The sequence below is a fragment of the Astyanax mexicanus genome, chromosome 11, assembly GCF_023375975.1.
Source record: "Astyanax mexicanus isolate ESR-SI-001 chromosome 11, AstMex3_surface, whole genome shotgun sequence".
NCBI classification, from domain to species: Eukaryota; Metazoa; Chordata; class Actinopteri; order Characiformes; family Acestrorhamphidae; genus Astyanax; species Astyanax mexicanus.
The window spans coordinates 2682772-2706499 of record NC_064418.1 but is presented as its reverse complement, the minus strand read 5'-3'; the positions used below and the strand labels follow the sequence as shown (position 1 = coordinate 2706499).

At 37.7% G+C, this 23728-nt stretch overlaps 1 protein-coding gene across 1 annotated transcript; it reads right to left on the bottom strand.

The window, feature by feature from the left end:
* Positions 1 to 14732: 14732 nt before the first annotated feature.
* On the bottom strand, positions 14733 to 23479 carry slc5a3b (solute carrier family 5 member 3b). The gene is made up of 2 exons (XM_007227737.4): positions 23156 to 23479; positions 14733 to 19087 (listed from the first exon to the last, which is right to left on the bottom strand). Exon 2 carries the CDS (start codon positions 18793 to 18795, stop codon positions 16651 to 16653), a length of 2145 nt encoding a protein of 714 aa, XP_007227799.3. The 5' UTR covers positions 18796 to 19087; positions 23156 to 23479; the 3' UTR covers positions 14733 to 16650.
* Between the last annotated feature and the right edge of the window lie 249 nt (positions 23480 to 23728).

The window sequence follows — 23728 nt, the reverse complement described above, 5'->3', positions numbered from 1 at the left end:
AAATATTTAGTTCCTTATGAAGAAATGTGGACATATCAATATTTGTTCTTCTTTTGAATAATATCTATAGATACTGCAAATACATCTCCTTTACAAAAACAATGAAACTTCCCCTTTGTTAATATTTATTTAACAACTAAATAAAAAAAAAACTACTCCCAATTCCTAATTAAAAATGTTAAGAGCCATTGGTGAGCCTAATGGCTCATATTTCCCTCTTTGGCTATAACCATCATCCAGCCTCTAACCTTCACTGGAAGAAAAGTCTTCCTACTCCTCCATGCAGAATTCTTTCCGCTGTGTGGTGTTTCTTGTAAGCACAAAATCTTCACGTTATCTCAATTGGATCCGGCAAGATCCAGCAGAGACTCTTTAGTGATTATTGGATCTTTAAAAGTTAGTTAAACCACTAGGAGCCTATATTATTTAATTATTATAAAAAAACTGAACTATTACAGAGAAAATATAAACTGTACAATTTCGCTTTCCATCCCTCTTACAGTGACCTGTTCTTCCAAATTCAAGGGTGTAAGAACTAAACAATGATGTGATAACCTACCCTGCTCTCCTCTGCTCTGCATGGTAGTTAAATAAGTAGATAAATAACCTGAACTCTAACTCCCCAATGCTGCCTATTTGATTACAGCATGTTTACTTTTGTAGACTTCCCTTGGAAAAGGTATCAATGTGTCTCAATGGGACTGACATGGTTAAACAAAGGCTAAATAAAATAACTAAAATTTAAACTAATAAAAAGATAACACTTTGTTTGTGCACTAATTGTATACAGACTTGTTTTTGACAATTCTAGCCGGATGTCACCGGTCACGGTCATAGTTACAAATATAGTGTCCCATTTATTTGGCAACCACTACTGGACTGTCTTTCAGTTAACAGCTGTGCTGAACTTGTCAAGAGTTAATTACATGAATTTCTTGTCTCTTATTGTTAGTTTGATAGCATCAGTCATGCAGTCAAAAGAGTCCATCAAGATGTTGTGATGATGAAACTGGCACTCATCAGGATCACCCCAGGAAAGGAAGACCATCAAATGCTTCACAGAATTACTACATGATTCCGTAAGTATTACTTTATAGTCTGATAGATCACTTCACTATTCTTTCACTATGTAGGAAAAACATATTTATATATTGAATAAGAAGGTTTGTCTAGTCCTTTGACTGAAGTGGCCTCAAGTTCTCAATAAGATCTTCCTCCTTCATTCCAGCGATTTGTTTGAGAGAACAGAGGCAATCTGCAGTCTGTTCTGCACATCTGTTGCAGGGAGCATCTTCGTCTGTCTCTGTGTGATAAGACAAGATAAGCATTCTAACGAGGAAAAGACAAAAGTGTATTGTATAAAAAGCCTCAGAGACAGCTGGTGCTGCCCTCTCCTCAGTGAAAACTCTGGACATCAATCATACCACCAAGCATATCAACAGGACTGTGAGGGACCAGTCCATTATCTTTATTACCAGTTATATTTAGTTTGTTTGAACGATTTACTGTATGTTTATGAGGAATGGGTACATTTATATTGCTTTAAGTTATAGATGCAGTAATAGAAGTGTCTGCAAGCCTCATCGCATGACAATAGGGATTCTGAACTTCTGAACATCTAATCTTCTGGTGTGAATAACACTCATATAATGTGTCAGCCAGTACTTTTCCACTAAACACATGTCCAATATTTATCTCTCTCTCTCTCTCTCTCTCTCTCTCTCTCTGTCTCTCTCTCTCTGTCTCTCTCACTCACTTCTCTCTATTCTCCTCTCTTAACTTGTGAGATAAGACAGCAGTGTTGTGGCTAGTATCTTTCCAACAACACAGTGACCAGCCATGCAAAAAACAGTGACTCTGTAGAGACGAGGCATTTGTAAAGTTTTGAATGTTAAAAAAAGGAGAGGTTGAAAATTCTGGGGATTAAAGGAGACTTAACTTTGATGAATAGCACACCTCCGTTCTCCCACAGCGTTTCGAGATCCAGAAATTTTAACAGATTGTCCCCAAACACCCTTCAGACTGGGTGACAAGGGGCATAATTTACACTGATAAATCGTTTTTCCACCGTTATCCAGCTCAAAGTAGCTCCACACCTCCTTACTAGAATCCGAAGAGCCCCGACATTTGAAACGAGGCATTAATAACTTAAAAAGTGCACAAGAAGCTTAGTAAAAAACACTGTTTACATCCTATAACACTAGCTTCAGCTCCGAGCGCCACCATCATTGTACTGATAATGACATAGACATATATATACATAGACTCCACATAGCGTAGCAGCCGGCGCCAGGAGTAATGGAGGCGCTCGGGGCTGAAGAGCGTTTGGACAAAATGGACAAATTGGACAAATTTCTGGACCTTGGAACGCTATGGGAGAAAGGTAAGTACTTTTTATCATGTTTTACTACAACAAAAGTCCATTTTACACCGGAGTTCTCCTTTAGTCCCCTATTTTTCAACATCAGTTTAAGCCCTGTAGTGTGACCCAGACATAATCTTTTTCTCAATGTAAGTATATGAACAATTCATTTGGAAAGGGTTAATACTGTTTGCTATTTAAGAATGCCAGATGATTCCTTGATTACCCTCAAGACAAGACAATGTGTGTTTATGTGTGTGTGTGTGTGTGTGTGTGTGGCTGTGTGTGTGTTGGGGGTTTGCTTTGCTAAATGTCAAAAGTGTTTCCATTTGACATTTCTGAAATAAGGCCAATGAAATTATGGCCACACCAAAGATTTCATAACTGTGTTTATATTTAGAACAGTGACAGGTTTAAACTGTGCAAAGCATTTCATGTTGCTTTTGTAAAACATGTCAAAACAATCGGGACTGCCATTCTGATAAAGTCATTCAGCTTGAACAAGTGCGTATAAAATGTATTAGTGTCAATCGATTAAAAATGTAATCAGATGAATCACAACACTATTCTATTCTGTGAATAAAAGAATGAATGTTAGAAATGTAAAATGCTTTTATATCAATACTGGTGGTGTAAATTTAAATACTAGTATAACTAAGGTTGGGCACTGGAATAAAGATGCATGATGAATGACTATATGTATAAACGTTACTGCAATAAAATTAAATATAAAAACTGCACAAAATAATTAAGATAAATAAAATAGATATTTTGTTGCATTCAGAGTACATTAGTCATAAACTCTCTCTGGCTCTTTTTTCCCCACAGTATAAAAGGCGAGTACAAATTCAGATGAGCATTAATAATATTTATTTTTTTTTTTTTTTAATGTATTTTTTTTTTACAAGCTGTCTGTTTTTTTAAGTCCCGGCCCACCAGTTAAGAATCATTGCTGTAGATGGTGGGATATCCAAATCCTTTACAATTTTACAGGAACATTGAGAAACCTTAGTGACCAAAGCTTATTAAAAACCACTGTTTACATCCTATAATGCTAGCTTCAGCTCCGAGCACCGTCATCATTGTACTGATAATGACAGACATATAAACATAGACTCTGCGTAACCTTCCGCCTGGCGCTGGCTGCTCAAGTCTATGCACATATGTCTATTAGTACAGTAATGGCAGCGCTCAGAGCTAAAGCTAGCATTATAGGATGTAAACAGTGGTGTTTAAGAAGCTTCTTGTGCACTTTTTAAGTTATTAATGCCTCGTTTTAAATGTCAGGGCTCTTCGGATTCTAGCAAGGAGGTGTAAAGCTACTTTAAGCTGGATAATGGTAGAAAAAGCGATTTATTGGGGCAAAATATTCCCAGATATGGCTGTTGTAAAGAGTGCTGGGCAATAAAAAAAGCAAAGGTAAGAACTTTTTACCATGTTTTACTACAACAAAAATACATTTTACACTGGAGTTCTCCTTTAACAGTACATTTCATATTCCATCTACTTCTTTTTTGTAGTGTATTTCTATTGAACATGACTGAGTGTACACTCCACACCTGATACTCTATGATGACCTAAGGATCTACAGTTCTGTAGGTGACCTCAGTCGACCTAAAGCAGCGCTGCCCTGCGAATGCGCCTCGCTCAATTCTCACCACAGCTTTATCCTAAACACATCCACAAAGCCAGCTCTATTCTCCCAGCGCTCATAAATATTTCCTTTTCCCATTCAAATCCCTTTCTGTGGAATGATTCCATTAGGACGGGAATCTCTGGCCCGTCGCGGCGCAGATTTACCAGTCGCCCGTATGGAATTCTGGGAATGAGTGGAATCCATGTTTGGGTTCTTTGGGAGGGGCGTAATTGGTAGGGGCAGTGGTGTAAATCACTATATGTGACCAATAGGGTTTGTTCACCAGCTCTGCTGTTTTGCCAATGTCTCTGAAGTCAAGAGTGCCTGAACCTGACAGGTTTACATTACTTCATGAGTAGACAATAACTGGAGGACAAAGGTTGACGGATTTTTAAAGATCTGTGGTGTTTATAACAGTAATCGTCTCTATATACACTAAATTTAAGTAACAACACTTTTATCCAAATATTAATGATCAATTTCTGATGGTTCCTTTGTATTTAAAATACATTTTAAAGAACAGATGGTGATCAGATGGGATCACTTCTACTCAGTGATAAAACTCCTTCATCCGGACTGCAATTGAAAAAACAGGTTTTCTCGGTCACATGACATTGCGTTCAGTAGCTCCTCCATTTCCACTCGCTGTTGTGTTTTTAAAGCAGATCTCCGTGGAAACGCACAAGCACCCAAAGTGTAATTACGGTGTGCGGCAGTGGACAAATAGCTATTTTATTAAACGTAAGGAGACGAAACTCAGAGATGTGCGTCCAGACAAGACTAAAATTACAGGAGGACCACGGAGTTCAGCAAAAACCAGTAGATAATTCAGCCTGTAATTTTCTCAGAGGACGTCTGAGAAAAACACGTACATGCTCGTTCCGGACGGGAATAAAATCACAGAGGAGTTCAGTTAGAGTTGAGTTGAGAGTCAAAGTTGGGTATTACCAGTCTGTAGCTTGCTGCTATCCCCAGCTAGCACTGCTGGAGCAGCATTAGCATTACCACTAGCGTTTAGCCACTAATGCTAATGCTCCAGGAAATGGGAATGCTTAACTCACCCAAAAACACAGTTTTCAGAAGAGAAATTTGTATAGAGTAACATCCTGTGCTCATTTGACTTATTTGTCTGACTCGTCTGAAATGTTTTTTTATTTTAAGAATTACAGTTTTGTTTTCTTAACTTAGCTTAGATTTACCATTTCCACCACCCTGCGACAAGACCTGTTGAATTAGAAGGAATACATGGCAACACCCCTGTTCCTTACTAGTGTCACATAATGCGACTTATAATCCATTGCGACTTATGTATAAAAATAGACCAGAAAATATTCATATTCATTAATAGTGCACCTAGTATGAAAAATACAGTAGTTAATCTGAAAAGATATGGTTTTCTATTCAGATTGTTCAGGTTATTTTTAATTAAAATCAATTTGTTGCTCTTAGTTTTGTCATTAAAGTTTTATTGGGCTAAAAGAAGAAGATGATTTTCTAAACGCCACACCCATAAACTGAATTCAAGTTGAACTGTGGTTTAAAGCCAGTGCCAGCTTGCAATAAGGCTGATGCTTAAATGAAGGCTACAGTGTGGTGCGAAATTATATAACTGGCATTGTGTGCCCTCGAAAAAACAACATATTATTTAGAACGGTGCACTAACTGCAGATTAGTGGTGCAACATGCCTGGAGGAGGCTTCATGGGGGTTAAGTCATTTTTGTCTGTTTGCTTCCACAGCAAGCACCAGGAATGTTAACCAACTTCTGGAGGGCTTTAAGTTGAAGTGTCCTCCCTTTGGCATGGATCTTTAAGGACAGCATTAAAAAAAACCTAATCCTGCTCAAAAGTTGTGGAAATGTAGCAGCTCTACTACCAGTTATAAGCTTATAAGCAGCAATTCAGCTTTAAAAATGATTAAAAGCTTACTTTTTATCTTGTTTTTTACAGGATCAGTCCTTCTATGAAGAAAAATACTATTTTTATTAAACTTGTGGGTTTAAAAATGTTGGTGTAGTGAGTAAACCCATGGGATAGCAATATGCAAATTGATCATAAAGTGATACCTCAGGGGATGGCTTGAGAATGCCCTCACCTGTATAAGCCAATGTGCTTGTACTGAGTGCGGGAAAATGATTGTGACCTGCAGCATCTGGCTGGAACTGTCAGTGCAAACAGCATACAAGCGACTCGTCCACATCCAAATGTAATGCAGCAATCCCAACGTGGGACATGACAAAAGTCATGGGACACCATTTCTGTACCAGGTCCCATCCAATTTGGCAGGTCACAGGACAGTATATGACTGTGTGCACACCTGACTGGTTAATGAGAGCCAGCAAGCATTAAAGCTAATCATTTATAGCTCAGGACATTAGTAAGTTAAGCATTAATTATAATCCTGGAATTCCTTTACAATTCAAACAAAAAAACCCGCTCTGTGACTTTTAATGGCCTTATTCAACCGTATAGTAAAAAAAAAGAGGTTCCACACACATCACATCCTCACAGCACAAAGCTTGTTTATTCATTGCGCGTTAAAATGCATGACGTATATTTTGTCCTAACATGCTGATGTGTAATCATAAGCATGCATTTAAAATAATCAGCATAAAGTAATAATAATAGGTGTGTGTTGTTTGGTCCACATGGATTGATAGAGCATGTTGAAATAGAGCTGTTGCTGTTGCTCTCCAGAGCTCTGAGGCCACAATGAACAAAGGGCAGCCCACTGCATCCTTCTAGCCGCCAGTACTTTTCCACTGTCTGAAATAGCAGCACCCACCCATGAAGACACGACGTGAGAGAGAGAGAGAGAGAGAGAGAGAGAGAGAGAGAGAGAAACCTGAACTAAATTAAAAACAACAATAAGTTAAACGAAACAAAAGGCAGTGAGCAGAATTGCATCAGGACACCATCTAGAATTACACCAAAAAAGAATTAGCCCTCTACCTGATGAGTTGATGCTGGCCTGAACTCTACCAGGAGACTCTTATAGAGGTACCAATGAAAACCACCGGCCAATTAAGGACTTGGGTTACTGGCAGGAGATTGGCACCTGGTACTTTGGCAAATACAGTGGATTTAGGTCTTGAAACAGTGTTTATCAGACCATCCAAAAAAATAAACAATGTTTATCTCCGACTCTGGTGGAAATCCAATCCACATTTAGTACAATAGGAGATTTGGAAATATACTGGTTCATGTCCCATGACATTTGGCATGTCAGGGTATAATGGCGCTCAATCACATTGCAGGGACAGAACTAACTGTGGTATAATCTACATTATATGTTGAATGCTTTGGAAGAGTTGTGCTTCGGGTTTTAGTAACTAAAGACATAAGGTTTGGGAGCGCATATTGCAAAAGGACAATTTTTACAATTTAAGTACTTTTCAGTTGGTAAATGAAGTATAAGTACAGTGTTTATCAGCATGCCCAAAAAAAAAAAAGTTTATCTTCGATTCTGGCTGAAATCACATCCAAAAAATACTAAAAAATACTGGTTCATATTATGTGCAACCTGATAGGTTGATGGGAGACAACAAGCATCACTCATCAGCTAATTATTTATAGCAATACAGCTTTTTACCTTAGCTATATATAGAAAGCTTCTGGTACATGAGTGTTAACAGTGTTAAAACACTGTTGATCACACTTAAAACCAAATAAAACAATGGACATCAATTATCTTGGACATATAATCATACGTATCAGCATATAATCATACGTATAAATATGTGAATGACTCCTAGTGATGCTACAGTAATCCACTTGGTGATAAGGGAGCTGAATTCACTGATAATAACGGCTAATCCTGTAAACATGATGAATCATGAATGAATGAATCATTGCTTTTTCCTAGACAAAGCTAGACTAAGCTCACCGGAGACTCAGAGATCAAATCGTTCATACAGTGAGACTCATTTATCAAACATCTCAGAGTACAAGTACTAATTAGAGATAATTAGATAATTAGATAATTAGTTATAATTAATTTTAAGCAATACAATACATGGTATGGGTTTACTGGAAATTTACTGTACATGTTCTTGTGGTGGATTACTCTTTGTAATAGAATAAATAATAGGATTATTCAAGCTGCCTTTCTCAAATATTTGTTCACAGGTCGCAGGGATTTGACTCATACGAGTTCTAAACCAAGCCTCAGGATTCACTTGTTTGTTCTGGGTGCCTCATTTGGACAGAGCTTCTAGATACACACCTCTCTCATTCAGGATTCTTGGGACGCCACACTTATGACTCATTTTCATGCACATACACATACACACAAGCTTAAAACTGCATTCTTAAATATAAAGATATACAGAGAATGATGATTTGGAGAGATGTCATAAAACAGGGCTCATTTAATTGGGTCCATTAGAGAGATAGCATAACCCTGTAGTCGTATTATACTTACTTTATGAGTCTGTTAAATAAATAAATACCTACATATTTAATTTAAAACCTATATAATTAAGCAGTAATACACGAGAGGGAGTGCTATAACGTGTAATATTGGCACTGCTGTGCTGCGGTCGTAGGCATGAGGCCACAGGCGATCTGTTTGGTTATAAATACTCTGCGAGTTAAAATAGTTCCATAGTTCCACAGCTCTGTTTGTAGCTGTGCTGTTTGGTTTGTAAGCGCTGCATCGTTGCTAGGTTACCTGTATGCGGTGGAGTAATACATGGAGAGCTTCGGTTACAGTGCATTACCGGCTGATAACAGCACTCATAGAACATAGCCTCTCAGCCAATCACATTGCAGGGTCAGAACTAACTGTGGTATAATCTACATTATATGTAGAATGCTATGGAATTCAAGGTTTGGGCAAGCATATTGCAAAAGGACAGTATTTAGCTGCCACAAAAGCTTTTCATTCGGTCAAATAAAGAATAAGAAATCATAGTTTTTCAATGAAATTGCTTCAGATTCCAGGCAGAGTCATACAAAATAGACATTAAATATTAAATTTTACATGATATGTTTTGTTTTGTTTTGTTTTGAACTCATGAAATGTCAAATGATAAACCTTCTAAAAAAGGATCTCCACTCAGTTTTGCTCAGCTTGTCTTCTTATTTTATTAAATTCTACACAAGATATCAGTGGAAAAGTACTGGAAGGAATGAGAGAGAGATTGACATGCAGAGAGCAACAAAGGAAGAGATTAAGAAGGAGAGTGGGTGTGACATGCAAACCATTACAGTGAAGAGGTAGAGAGGCACAATGGGAAAAGAAAATCAGCAGCTGATATTGTCTTACATATAAACCATGCTCTAAAAATAATAAGAACATTTTCTTTCCTGGAATAAATCCAGTTCGTCAGCAACCACAGTGTGTGTTCACCTGGGAGCAATGTGTGGCCACCTTTTATTTACCTCCCTCCACCCAGTCACGAGAAACGGTCTAGCCAAACCCAAACCAACTTAATGAAAAACGTCCTAAATCTGACCTACAACAAAGACAGTGAGACAGAATGGAATTAAAGCACAATTTATCAAGGTTTTCCACTAGTCATACATTACCCTGCAGCCACTGATCCTGATCTAATGCTACTGTCACCTCGTACCTGTTCAACCAGCACGGGCAAGGCTTCACTACTGTTTAAAAAAGAGCAGAGGACAAACAGAGAACAATACAGTTGAATGCAAGCGATTTTTGGACAGACCTCAACACACCTGATTAAAAAGAAGTTCCCATAAGCTGGGTTGAATCTAAACCCTCAGGATTATGTCTGTAGAGAACAGCTGTTAGAATTGTACAATAGTAATGAGCATCATGACGCACCTTGCGCAGGGTTTAAGATTTGGCATATTTGCACCAAAAAAACAGAAAATCTCAAATCCGCATCAATTAGTCTTGTTTTTCCAACTGCGTTACATACACCATCACAGCTGATCCAAAATGAAAACATAAAATGCATCTTAAAAATTAGAATATCATTGAAAAGTTACTTTATCTTAGTAATTCATAATGTGAAACTCATATGTTATATAGATGTATTAAACACAGAATTAACTATTTTAAGCCTTTATTTCTTTTATTGTTAATGAATTTAAACAATAAAACCCCAAAAATCAGTGTCTCAGAAAATGTAAATAATATATAAGACCAATTGGTACTTTTAGCAGTGTGGGCAGTGTGCCAAGTCCTGCTGGAAAATGAAATTTCTCATCTCTATAAAAGTTGTTGTCAGTAGCAGAGGGAAGCTGTAAGATATGAAGTGCTGTAAGATTTTGTGGGAAAACAAAACTGCACTGACTTTAGACTTGATAATAAAACACAGTGGATCAACACCAGCAGATGACAGACATGACTCTCCAAAGCACTGCTTTTGGATAACTTTATGCTGCTTTGCTCCTGGTGCAAAAATTCAAGCAGTTCAGTTTGGTGGTTTGATGGTTTGTGATCATCCATCTTCCTCTTCATTATATTCCAGAGGTTTTCAATCTGGTAAAATCAAAGACACTCCTCATTTTAAGTGCTCTCAATTTTTTTTTCAGAACTGTATAATGAATAAAATATGTATAAAGTATAATAACTAATTCAAACCCATTGAAAACACCAAGCAAACACATGTTTCTCCAGTCAGGCTGGCAGAGGTAGAACTTCTTTGGCTTCAACACAGGCAAATATTTCCCAAATCCAGTAAATAAACTCAGTGCCAAACATAACTTATTACACTCTAAAGGAACCTCTTCACTCCTGGGATCTTTAAACACCGGATTGTGCCAAAATCACACCAAATAAATACCTCACACTCACTTACAAAGTTCCCTTGGAAATATTTCCATGCTTTGAAGCTCTGAAGTCAAACCACCTTTGCTATTTGGATTCTGAAGTAACCTCAACTAATAACACTTGTTTGACGTTTCATGTTTTTCTTTGTTTTTGTCCTGAAAGACCCTTTATTTATCTGCAAATTATATATATTTATTCTCTATTTATTCTATTTTTTCATCGTGTATGTTATAAATGGCTTACTATAAAAAATATATATATAATAAATATAAATAAAAATACATTTTAATACAATTAAAAGCAAAGTACTACACGACTACAGAAATATCCGGAGTGAATAAACTAGTGCTGTCTTAAGAATATTCAAATTAATCTAATTAATTACATGTTCTGATGAATTAATCTAAATTAATCCCATTCATTAATTTTTGCTAATACAGTATTTAAACTGTACAATTAAAAAAATGAAGCTAAGGAGCAAATTAATGAATAAATTAATACATAAAATGAACAGTTACAACCTGAATGGAATAAAATACAAAATACAATAACACTCGGTTTAGGTAGGTTTGTGGTTTGTTATGACAAGTGAATATATATTGTTATTGTGGCTATAGTTGACCCCAGTCTTTAGTTATTAACCTCTGAACACCCCAATGAAGCTAGCAGCTCAATGCTAGGCCTGTAGCATGTTAGCCTGGATGCTAACTGTTTTTATGAGGTGAATTAATTGCAGATTTTAGAGATCTAATTCAGTACATACCTGAACACCTCAGCCTGCTGAATAAACCTGCTGAGTGGTCCAGTGATCTTAACCACTGCCACTATGATCGGGAGATTGCTGGTTAGCATCCCAGTCATGCAGCTTGCCATCAGCTGCCGGAGCCCCTAGAGGGCACGATTACTCACCATATTTTTTAGTCTTCTTATATAAATCGTAGTTTATTACTGATCTAACAAACAGTAAATATCAACTTTTAACCCTTAAATTACTGCATAAATCTCACTTTTTAATTTAATCTATTTATTTTATTTTTTTATGTACTCTTTGCACTTTTTTCTGTTAATTTTTGTGCTGCTGAATCTATCTATCTATCTATCTATCTATCTATCTATCTATCTATCTATCTATCTATCTATCTATCTATCTATCTATCTATCTATCTTTCTATCTATCTATCTGTCTAAAAGAGATCAGATGCAGCATAAGCCACTTTTTTGTCAACATTTACAAACAAAATTGCCTAATTGCTTTAACTGATTAATTTGATTGTGGGACAATAAAAACACAAGCAAAAAAATAAATTTGACGTCTTTTATTTTCTATTTTGATATCATGTTGAAGTCATTAATATAAAACATATATATATATAGAGTCACATTTTCATCATTCACTAAACACACTTCTTTCTGGTGAACCCCAACCAAGATATCAACCAAGACTCTGAACCCACCAAGACCTTTAGGACCACTATCTTTGCTGGTTGACCAAGCAGCTCTTTAACCTGGCCATCCGCTGTAGCTGTTTGGGGGCGAGAGCAGGCTAAATCTAATTCGTTCCCAGAAGCACTTTTGCAGCATGAAATAGATTTTTCTGAACACCAGCACTTCAGCTGGATCTGTGTGATGTTTACTCAGCTCACACAACATCTACTACCTTTTTGGCATGTACTGAACTTCAGTCAACATAACCTGGAGGCCAATAGGTCTGGACAGCGTCCAGCGACGATACTAAAACCAAATTCAAACTCAAAAACACTCGTCTTTGGTGAATAAAACCTTCATGCCCGTGTTTGCCTGAAGCCAACATCCTCTTTTTGCTAAACAAACAGCACATTCAAAACCAGTACAACAGACAATGCCTGTCCCTGCCACCCCAAATGAAATTCTTCCTCTAGAAGAACTAAATACTATTTTGCACAGCAATCAAAATTGGACATCCCAGTCTTAGCCGACCTGATTTGGGATAGCACATATGTTTTCACATATTACACAGATAGACACTGTGATTTCAACTGATGTTCCCAGCTGGCGTTCGTCCTGCGGAGGCTAATGTATGGAGTGAATTTGTGCCAAAGGTTTTTAGATTTTAAAAAAGAAAAAGAAAAAGTGTATACAGCATAAACATCTATATTTTTAAATATAGAAGAATATAAAGAAGGCATTCCTTTTGAATCTCCTTTGGTAGGTCTCAGACAAGGGTTCAGTGTGACCGCCAGTCCAAAATTCTTCTTCTAAGCCCCGCCCACCCATGAACCAAATATACTGTAATATACAACTCTGGGAAAAAAAATAAGAGAGCACTTAAAAATGATGTGTTTCTTTGATTTTACCAATTTGAAACCTCTGGAATATAATTAAGAGGAAGATGAATGATCACAAGCCATCAAACCATCAAACTGAACTGCTTGAATTTTTACACCAGGAGTAAAGCAGCATAATGTTATTCAAAAGCAGTGTGTAAGACTGGTGGAGGAGACCATGATGCCAAGATGCATGATTAAAAACTATGATTAAAAACCACCAGGGTTATTCCACCAAAAATTGATTTCTGATCTCTTAAAACTTTTTCTCTCATTTTATGCAAATAAATGCTCTAAATGACAATATGTTGGATTGGAATTTGGGAGAAATGTTGTCTGTAGTTTATAGAATAAAACAACAATGTTAATTTTACTCAAACATAAACCTATAAATAGCAAAATCAAAGAAACTCATTCAGGAACTGAAGTGGCCTCTTAATTTTGTCTCCAGAACTGTATATTTTTTTCTCTTTTGAATTTGCAACATACACTTTTTCCTTTTATACTTAAAATTTTGATTGCGGATTTTATTTTATTTTTTTGTGTAAAACTTTTGGCACAAAATTAACTTCATACTAGTTGCTTGTCCTCCTCAGGAAAACAGACTGTGCTTGTAGGATCTGCGTTTCAGTGTTGAACACAGAATTTTTGAGAATTTTTTAACTGGTCACCAGGAATTTATCCACCACGTCTATAAATCCCCCTAAACAAGGATGAGATGTTTTTTTTTTTTCTGTTGACAGTAAGAAGGCATTTTTGGTGGTTTATTAATAACACCTTTGTGCACTCAACATTGCTTTATACAGGATGATACAGTAAAATACGTAACCAGAAGGAGACTGAAACATCTACAAAGACTGACTGAACACTCGCTTAAAAAGATACTGCTAATATAATGACAGTGGTAAGTTAGACAGATTTCACACCACATGTTATGGCATATAACAGCACTGCAAACAAAATTAAAATTGTTCATGACACACTAACATGTAAATTTACTATTTTTTTTCTTTGCTAAGAATTACCCAAAACAATTATCCATTAATTTAATTTAAGTAAAATATTATTATATTAAGAATGTCAGGGAGCATTTTTTAGTTTAGTAATGCAAGTGACAAATTTACCTCCACTGTAAAGTCCTAGAAATACAGTAGGTATTAATGAAACAATGATAAACAACTATAAATGCAAATATAAGACACAGCCTCTTAATCCTTAATTGATGTATTCACTATTGATGATAAAAATGACCCTCAAATGGAGAAGAAAAAAGCCTGAGGCAGAAAACCAGCAATGGTTTAAGCTAAAAGAGTCCTTACAATAAATAAGGCATTCATTTACAGGGTTCTACAACTTTTAAAACACACATTTATGTGCCTAAATTTTACATATATAAAAGGCTCACTTTTTCAGTAGTACCTTTGGTCACCAAAATCCATAATGTATAAAAACAACAGCTGGAATACATTGAACAATTTGGTGATATAACAATGGTAACAATGGCAACAATGGAAACAATAGAAAAGGCCCAGTTCTTTTTTTTATCAGAATAAGGAGGAGTGTCCCAAGAGCCTGGAAGCTGCAAAAACACATAGCATTTTTATTTTTTTTATAAAATAAAGATCACACACACATAGTGCCCTTCACCCTAGGATTGGGCGGTATCCACTTTTTTTTTAATATATATATATATATATATCGTTTCCGAAGTATAAAAAGTTTCTAACATTTTGTTTCTAACATAATCAGTTAATAAATGCAAATAAATAAAGTTCAGTTTGCTTACAAGTCAAATACAATCGAATAAATATTTGTTATAATTGTTAAACCCTCAGTCTAACAACTGCAACTGTTAAACCTGCTGCAAATCAGGTGAAAGCAGCTGGTGTGGTTGGTGTGGTGCAGTGGATAACACCACCCCTGCCAGTGAGCTACCAAATCATGTGGGAGAATAGGGTTAAATTCCCAATCTGGAACAGTACATTGGTCCACCTCTGTAATAGAAATAATCTTAAGTAAGTCAGCTAAATGCCACAATATGATAAGTATTGTAATGTAATGGTTAGCATTAGCTTAGCTAGCATGACAACATACTGTTTACCATAGTCTGGTGTCTGGCTGACCTAAAATCCCCTTATAAATCCCCTTTAGAATATAATGAATTAAATTTGTACTCTGAATTCAAGTGCCTAGTGTTGGAATGACAGTTTTTTTTTTGGTGGAGAAATTTCTCTGTCCATGGTTTGATGTAGTTGATTATTTTCAGTTAGCTAACTTGCTAAAAGGTTAGTTTAGCTGCCGCATTACTGTAGATGATAAAAACCTCTCTGAAACAATTTGCCTGAGACAGCAAAGGCAAGTTACTGGTACTAGAGTGACTAAGTCCAAATGCATTTTACATTTTACATTGGGTTTAGACCTGTAGCTGGCTAGTCAGAATTAGCTTAGCCTGAATTGTTAGTTAGTTATCTGGCAAGTAAAACAACACCACAGCCAACATAGAGTTCCAGCTGACTGAGGCGTAAATTACACACGTTTACCCTCAAATCTGCACGGTAAATGGTTGTAGAAGTAACAGACAAAATTAAACACACTGTCTCAGGGTTCTTGCACCATTTTAAAAGTCAAATTTTCAATAAATATAATTGTAAGACCCAAATATGTAGTCATAATTATTTTATTTCTCTCCCCAGTAACGTTAGCTAACTTTCTGCTAACGTTAGTATGTTAGCTAACTTGCTGCTAATGTTAGCTAGCTTTCTGCTAATCTTAGTTCTATCCCTGGTAACGTTATCTAGCTAGTTTAAGCTAGCTAAAGTTAGTATGTTAGCTAGCTTGCTGCTAACTTTAGCTAGCTTGCTGCTAATGTTAGTATGTTAGCTAACTCGCCGCTAATGTTAGCTAGCTTTCCGCTAACCTCAGTTCTATCTCTGGTAATGTTAGCTAACTCACTTTAGCTAGCTAAAGTTAGTATGTTAGCTAACTTGCTGCTAACGTTAGCTAGCTCACCGTTGATCTTAGTTAGACCTTAATAGATCTTAATTTCAGACCTTAATTACCCAGATTTTAATTTAAGTTTTGTTTTAAAACGTTTTAAGGACCCGCAGGAACCCTGTGTCTGACAGAAAACTTGACTAACGCTAGATTAATATAATTTCCATATCTGGTTGTAACTGTTTTGAGGCTTTGGGATTTCCCCATATTTAATGCTTTTTTCTATTATTTATTTGTTTTTTTATTATTATTATGTTTTTTTCTCTTTTTTTTGCCGGTTCAGCATATGTTACCGTTTATTCATATCTCACAGCACATCCTTCTAAAGCGTAGCCTTGACCGTACACCATAATCTAATGCACACCTTCAACAAAAACAAATGTAACTATGGTCCGCTGAGCCTCATGCATTCTCATGATGACCCATATTAGTACTATAGTACTATATACAATTTTAAATACAATCCTTAAAATACTGTACTTATTTGGAGATACCATGGTATGCCATGGTAATTACAGTTACAGTATACCGCCCAACCCTATTTCACTATTTCACACTGTGCAATGGGCAAAATATGTATAACAAAACAAACAAAAAAAAAGAAGCAGATTACAAAGAAAAGTAGACATACATGAAGATACCCAGAGAACACACTACTACCAGGCCAAAGTTCAAGAGAAGCTTGATTTTTGGTGGTTCATAAAGCATCTCCATAACAACCCGTTCATCTTCCTCAATGGCTTTTGGTGCAGGTGGAGCATTTTGCTCCTTCTGCCCACAGATCCAGTTAAAGAGGCGTAGACACAGCCCATTCTCAGACTGCCCGCTCCCATTATCCTTCCTGCCAACCAGCTCAGCATGCCCATTGCTGTAGGTATCCACTGGGGAGGGAGCTTCAGTGCTGGGAGTCACAGGATCTAGGTCACATGGTGAAGGCATAAGAAGTTTTACGTTGGATCCATCAAGACATCGCTCTTTCTGGACGTCCAGAGGCAGGTCTTTCTGAAGCATGCTGCTGCCAATGCAGTGATCTGGGCTCTTATTGGTCAACTTGTAAGTCTCCTCACGGTCTTTCACTGGTATCTTCTCGATGTTGCGCAGACCCCACAGCGTTGTGCGCTGGATCCTCTCTTTGGTTGGAGGAGGTGTGCAAAGACTGACTACGACCGTCACCAGTCCGGATGCCCAAAACAGTCCAGCAGCTATGTACATGTAGTGGACATGTGTGATAAATAGCGGCCTTTCATCAGGTTGGTCGCATTTTGGTTCACGATAGATGAATCCAAGAAGGAGACGCAAGGTGCCCAGAACGAAGCCAGTCATGCCACCCCAGAAGGCTCCAGTCTCGTTGCAGCGCTTCCAGAAGACACCCAGAAGGAAGAGAGCAGCAATGGGTGGCGTCAGGTACCCTGACATTTCCTGGATGTACAAGTACATTTGGCCACCTTGCATTTCAATGATGACCGGCACCCAAGCCAAGCTGATAGTCACCATAAAAATCACGAAAAGGCGACCCACAATAACCAGCTCACGAGAAGAGGCGCAGGACCGCACCATCTTGTATATGTCCAGAGTGAAGATGGTGCTGGCGCTGTTGAATATAGAGTCCAGGTCGCTCATGAGCGCAGCGATCATAACAGCCATCATCAGTCCCCGCAGGCCAACTGGCATAACGCTCATGACCAGACGAGGGTAGGCGATATTAGAACAACCAGCCTGGCTGCCGCACACAGCCATGCAGTGCTCTGGACCAATGCAGGCCAACTCATCTGCAAATAGGATCCGGGAGATCATTCCTGGAATGACGATGATAAACATGGGTAGAACTTTCAGCATTCCTGCCATAAGAGTGGAGCCCTTTGCGTGAGCAATGTTTTTAGCAGCAAGCACCCTCTGGACTATGACCTGGTCAGCACACCAATACCAGATGGATGCAGGGGTCTGGCCCAATAGGAACCCCGGCCAGGGAATGTCCTCATCAAGTGGTCCTCGTAGAAGTTTGAGGGAATCCGGCTTTGGGTGTATGCGACAAGAATTGGTGTAGGTAAAGCTATGGTTATAGCTGGCAAGGATGGCAGTGACATTTGGAACAGCCTCCATGTACTTCTCTCGAACACCTTCCAGCCCTCCTACCTTCATCAGGCTGATGACTGTAAGGCTCAAAGCTCCACCAATCATGAGCACCGCCTGAATAGTGTCAGTATAGATCACCGCAACTAGTCCTCCTGTTACTGTCAGCACTGCTGTCATTGTGATGAGCAGGATGATAGACAGATAGAGATTCCAGCCTAAGGACTCGTGAACAAAGAGAGCCCCAGCGTACAAATCCACTGAGAGTTTAGTGAAGATGTACAGCAGAAGAGAGAGAGCAGCGAAATAAACCTTAAGTCTTCTGCCGCCGTAACGCTTGGAAAGGTACTCTGGCATGGTGTAGACCCCAGAGTGGATGTAGACTGGAATGAACACCCAACCCAGTAGCTGAAGGAGGAGAAGAGCATTGAACTCCCAGGCGCCAACGGCAAATCCACTTGCTGCACCTGAGCCAGCCAAGCCGATGAAGTGCTCACTCCCAATATTGCTCACAAAAAGCGACGCTCCAATCAGCACCCAGTTCATAGATCGTCCAGCCAGGAAGTAGCCGCTCACAGTGCTGCGGTTCGCCTTCCACGTGGCGAAAAATCCAATGCCAAGCACAAGGAGAAAATACAGTGCAACAACTGCAATGTCTGCTATCTCCATTGAGGGGGGCCCCATGTTTAATGTCGATTGAATTCAGAAATAATACAAAAATATATATTTAAAAATCTGTAAGGATGGTGTGTGTCTTTGAACGATGCTGCTAAGTTATGCCAAACAGAAAAATCGTTGCATCTGTGGGTTTTCTGTCTTTCTGGATGAAAACAAACACGTCCACCACCTGTCGGGTGAGTTTCTGTTTGGTTTGTGCATTTAGGTTCAGATAATCCTCAAGCGCACAGGGAGATGTCTTCCTTTGGAGATCTCGTCGTCTCAGGCCTCTGGTCTAGTTAAGCCAGAGTTTACATTCCTGTAAGACAGTAAAAAGAAAGAGAAAGAGAGAAAGAGAGAGTCAGTCACTCACTCATTTAATTGGTTATTTGGTTTGATATAACTTTGTTTCAATTTCTCTCAAGCATCATGTATAGCACTGTATATACTGAGTTTAAATTAATTAGACATTGTCGTAACTATGGGTGTGCCACATTGTATTGTATGCAACAATATCGCCAATATATTGAATATGGTGAACGATATTATACTCTGAAATATTGTGCCATAATCACCCACCACTAATTATCATATCAGGGTTCTACACTTTTTGCTGTTTTACAGATTATATCTAACCAGTAGCATATATTTTACTTTAATCCTGGATATATGGAGATATTTGGAGGTGTGGATGATTATTATTAGTATAATGACATTCTGGATCATTGACTTCTTTTACAAATCTGATAAAAACTTGTATTTTTTTAATATCTCAGTTAGGGGTGTGCCATATCATATCATATCGTATGCAATAACAAAATTTAATTTTCATTTCATTGCACACATAAATACAGTGTTTTGTCATATCGCCAACAGTATCGTTATCACGAAAATAACGTGAAATATTGTGATATTTTTTAGGGCCATATTGCCCACCCTTAAATGCTACTTTAACAATGTTTTTTAAATTGGATTGAAATGTCTGGTTAACATTAGAGGTGGCATTGTTATACAAGCGTTGTTATACTGAAGACAGTAATGCAGGTTTTTAACTCTTTTTAACCATATTTTTATCAGCTGGAAAAGTCACAGCTGATCTTTCCCAGTCTTCTGAGCTGAGTGACTTTCCACTACTGATATGTTTGCATAACCTACACATGCAAATGAGCTTTTCTTGCCTCCAGAGCCACGCCACACCATTTCAGATCTCTCACATACTCAGGGATATAAATCCCTGTGAGTCAGAGGTCAGCTTATTGCATAATCCTACATGCATGGTTCTTAGTCTCTAGCCCTGCACACTGCATTTGGTCTTTTGCCCGAGTACTACAGAGTTTTCTTCCATTTCACCTATGATTTAGTAATAAGCAATATTTTTGTTCTGACTGATGCTATTACAACACAACTACATTGCAATCCAATTGGATACAACCCAGCATCCCCGACAGCATCACTGTCCACAGTATTGCAGTTAATTCTGTTAAAATCTGAACATATGAAAAGAAAAGAATCATGATAAAATGCAAACAGCACGTTTTAATGGCGCTAAACTGCACAGGGCTGTGAGTCAGATCAGAAAGCCTCTGTGCTGGTGCCCTCTTTTGGTGCTCTTGCTTCTAACAAATTAATATAACACACTTTGTGTTATATTACACTTTACATACACGCGTATATAATATACAAATAAAAATGCCAATCCATGCCAATCACTACAGAGTTATTTTCTTTTCTACCTGTGATTAAAAAAAAACTCGCTGCACTCTTTATACACCCCCTCTATACTTCCTTCCTTCCTTTTGCCCTACTAAGATCAAAAGAAGTGTTTGTATTTGTGTGTTTACATCCCTTTTACTACGTACGCATGACATAAGAATGCACTTTTATGCATTTAAAATACAGCTAAGAGAGTAAAATGAACTTTGTTTTTTTATTCTATAAACTATGGACAACATTTCTCCCAAATTGCGCATAAAAATAAATATTGTCATTTAGAGCATTTATCTGCAGAAAATGAAAAATAAAAATTTTTTTTCATGCATCTTGGCATCATGTTCTTCTCCACCAGTCTTACACACTGCTTTTGGATAACTTGATGCTGCTTTACTCCTGGTGCAAAAATTCAAGCAGTTCATGTTTGGTGGTCTGATGGCTTGTGATCATTCATCTTCCTCTTGATTATATTCCAGAGGTTTTTTGTAATGTTTAAGTGTTCTCTTATTTTTTTCCAGAGCTGTATATTTTGCTTTATACAAAAATGCATTAAACAGATGGTTTAAGAAGAAACATTATGAGTTATTATATATATAAGTCACATACACATGACTAATATAATTGCATAATTATAGACTGGATAGTTATTTGACTTGGATACAGCCCAAAACCTTTGTGTCAGCATCAAGACATATGCAAAGAAAAGGGTTAGGTATTGGCCACAGTACATTTGATGAGCTTCTTTTTGACAAACACACACAGATACCAAGAGCATTTTGCAGAGGACCCGAAAGAGAGGTTACTCTAGTTCACCTTATTGCACACACCAAGCACCACATGATATTCACCAAACGCAATGATAAGGAGATACACTATAATTTCCTGTCGTGCCCTATTTGCAGACTCCCTGATTATCAGACGATCCATTTTGTGGCAGATCCCTGTGATAAGTCTAGGCACATACTAGCATCTGATCCAGTGCTTCACTGAGGTTAGTGAACCCCAGCAGACTGACTGGGCTAATCTCCTGTGTGCTGCTTTCACCATCAAGACAAAAAGAAGGTGGCATTGCCAGTCAGCTATCCTTTTACATGTGGCTCAAAGCCCACCACACAGCATGGTACTGGATCGTATTCTCACAGTCTATGCATCTCTTGGACGGGCTCTGGTAAGCCTTGGCAACTGATCAGCTGCATCGCATTCATGTCACCAAGTGATGAGACAGTTACTAGAGCATCACGAAGTATGTGCCTCATAATTGAAGGGCTTCAGGAATCAAATGAACCCATGGTAATCCTGGTGACCCTGGCATCCAAATCAAATGAAACCCTGACAAGACAGTTTAATGTACAGCTATGTTATCAGTGCTGAACATGTTTTAACCTTCCTGTTATTCTCAAATTTGGTAACATCCTTTATCATTAGGGTCAGTTTGATCCCAACAGTATAAGCGTCTAGAGAAATATCAAGATCTAAACAAGATACGCAAGTATCAAATTGAAAACCTCTGGAATATAATCAAGAGTGAGATGGATGATCACATGCCATCAAACCAAGATGAGTAGCTTGAATATTTTGCACCAGGAGTAAAGGCATGAAGCTATCCAAAAGCAGTGTGTAAGACTGGTGGAGGAGAACATGATGCCAAGATGCATGAAAACTGTGATTACAAACCAGGGTTAACCACCAAATATTGATTTCTGAACTTTTTTGTTTTCTTTGCATTATTTGAGGTCTGAAAGCTCTGCATCTTTTTTGTTATTTAAGCCTATTCTCATTTTCTTGCTGTAAATGACAATAGTTTTATATTGGGAGAATTTTGAAGAAATGTTGGACGTGGATAATGGAATAAAACAACAATGTTCATTTTACTCAAACAAATACATATAAACAGCAAAATCAGAGAAACTGATTCAGAAACTGATTCAGTTGTCTCATTTTTTCCAGAGCTGTACATATTTATTTAAAATATAAAAAAATACATTTAGTTATGTTTAATAATGTCTTAATTAATGCCAGTTAATAAATAGTTAATTAATAAAACATTAGCTCACTTACTACTGTTACTTATTATTAAAGTCAGTTATTTGTGTTATATTAGTGAATAGTGAGCTGAAGGGGCGTGGCACGGTTTCACTAAACCGCGCTCTGCTACGTCACCCCTCGGATGAACACAAGCATCACCAACGTGAATCAAGTGCGTGGAATTTTCTAGAAGTGTGATCAGGGCTGGGGGCGCGGATTTCTCCTGAGTTAACCATCTATATTTCAACCAAAATTCGTAGATACTGCATATATATTGCAACTATCTTAAAAACAGCTTTTGAATCAGGACCCCTGAATACAATGCCATTTTTGTTATTAGTCTGTGTTCAGCTGAAAGAAGCCTGTTTTTAATAAAACTAGCAGCTAAAACAGTAGCGTTTAGTATTTTTAAAACCAATTTTTAGAGCAATTCTGTCTTTCCCAGCTTATAAGTTAATACTTTCCTAAACAGCTTTGTATCAGTATATTTTAAAACAGGCACATATAACTACTAGCTATAGACACACACACCAAACCGTGACGTCTGGAGATAAATCGGCACGTCTGTCAGTTTATTTCCGCCAAAATAACGCTATACACACCTTTCTCTTACTATTTAATAAAATAATGAAGGTAATAAGAGAACACTTACCTTTATAAACAGGCTTTAGTTGGAATTAAACCCCCGTTCAGCTGCAGTCTGTCAGAGACTGTAATGAATGAATGTAGTTTATAGCGAATCCGGAAGAGCGCGTACAGCTGGAGGATAGATCATTTCTCCACGTCTTCTAAGGAGCTTTTACTGTAGATTTAATCATAAAACAGACCCTGAAGCTCAGTGTGTTTCAGTACAGGAGTTGTAGATACCGCTTCCAGTACTGATTCTACATCTTGTGTTTCTCCTCCTCCTTTCCTTTTATATTCTTCCTCCTCGGCTTGAGAAGGACTAGCTGCGCAGCGCGCTCGCGACTCTCTTAAAGCCCCGGATCACGGTTGTCCCCGCCCCTTTTTGTGTATTAGCTGAAGGTGACTACTTACCATATTTCTGATGGACACTCCCATATGGTAAAGTAAAAGTCAGTGTAACGTTTAGCATAAGCTGTTTAATTTTCTGACCGTATCAAACTAAATTAGAAAATAGAAATTTGGGTATAAAATAGGATATAATAATAATTATAATAAATACAATTTTTTCCCACTCAGTATAGTGAAGAAGAATTTGGTT

Coding starts and splice junctions, on each gene's coding strand:
- slc5a3b (XM_007227737.4), bottom strand. CDS start 18,795: ATGGGGCCCCCCTCAATGGAGATAGCAGACATTGCAGTTGTTGCACTG.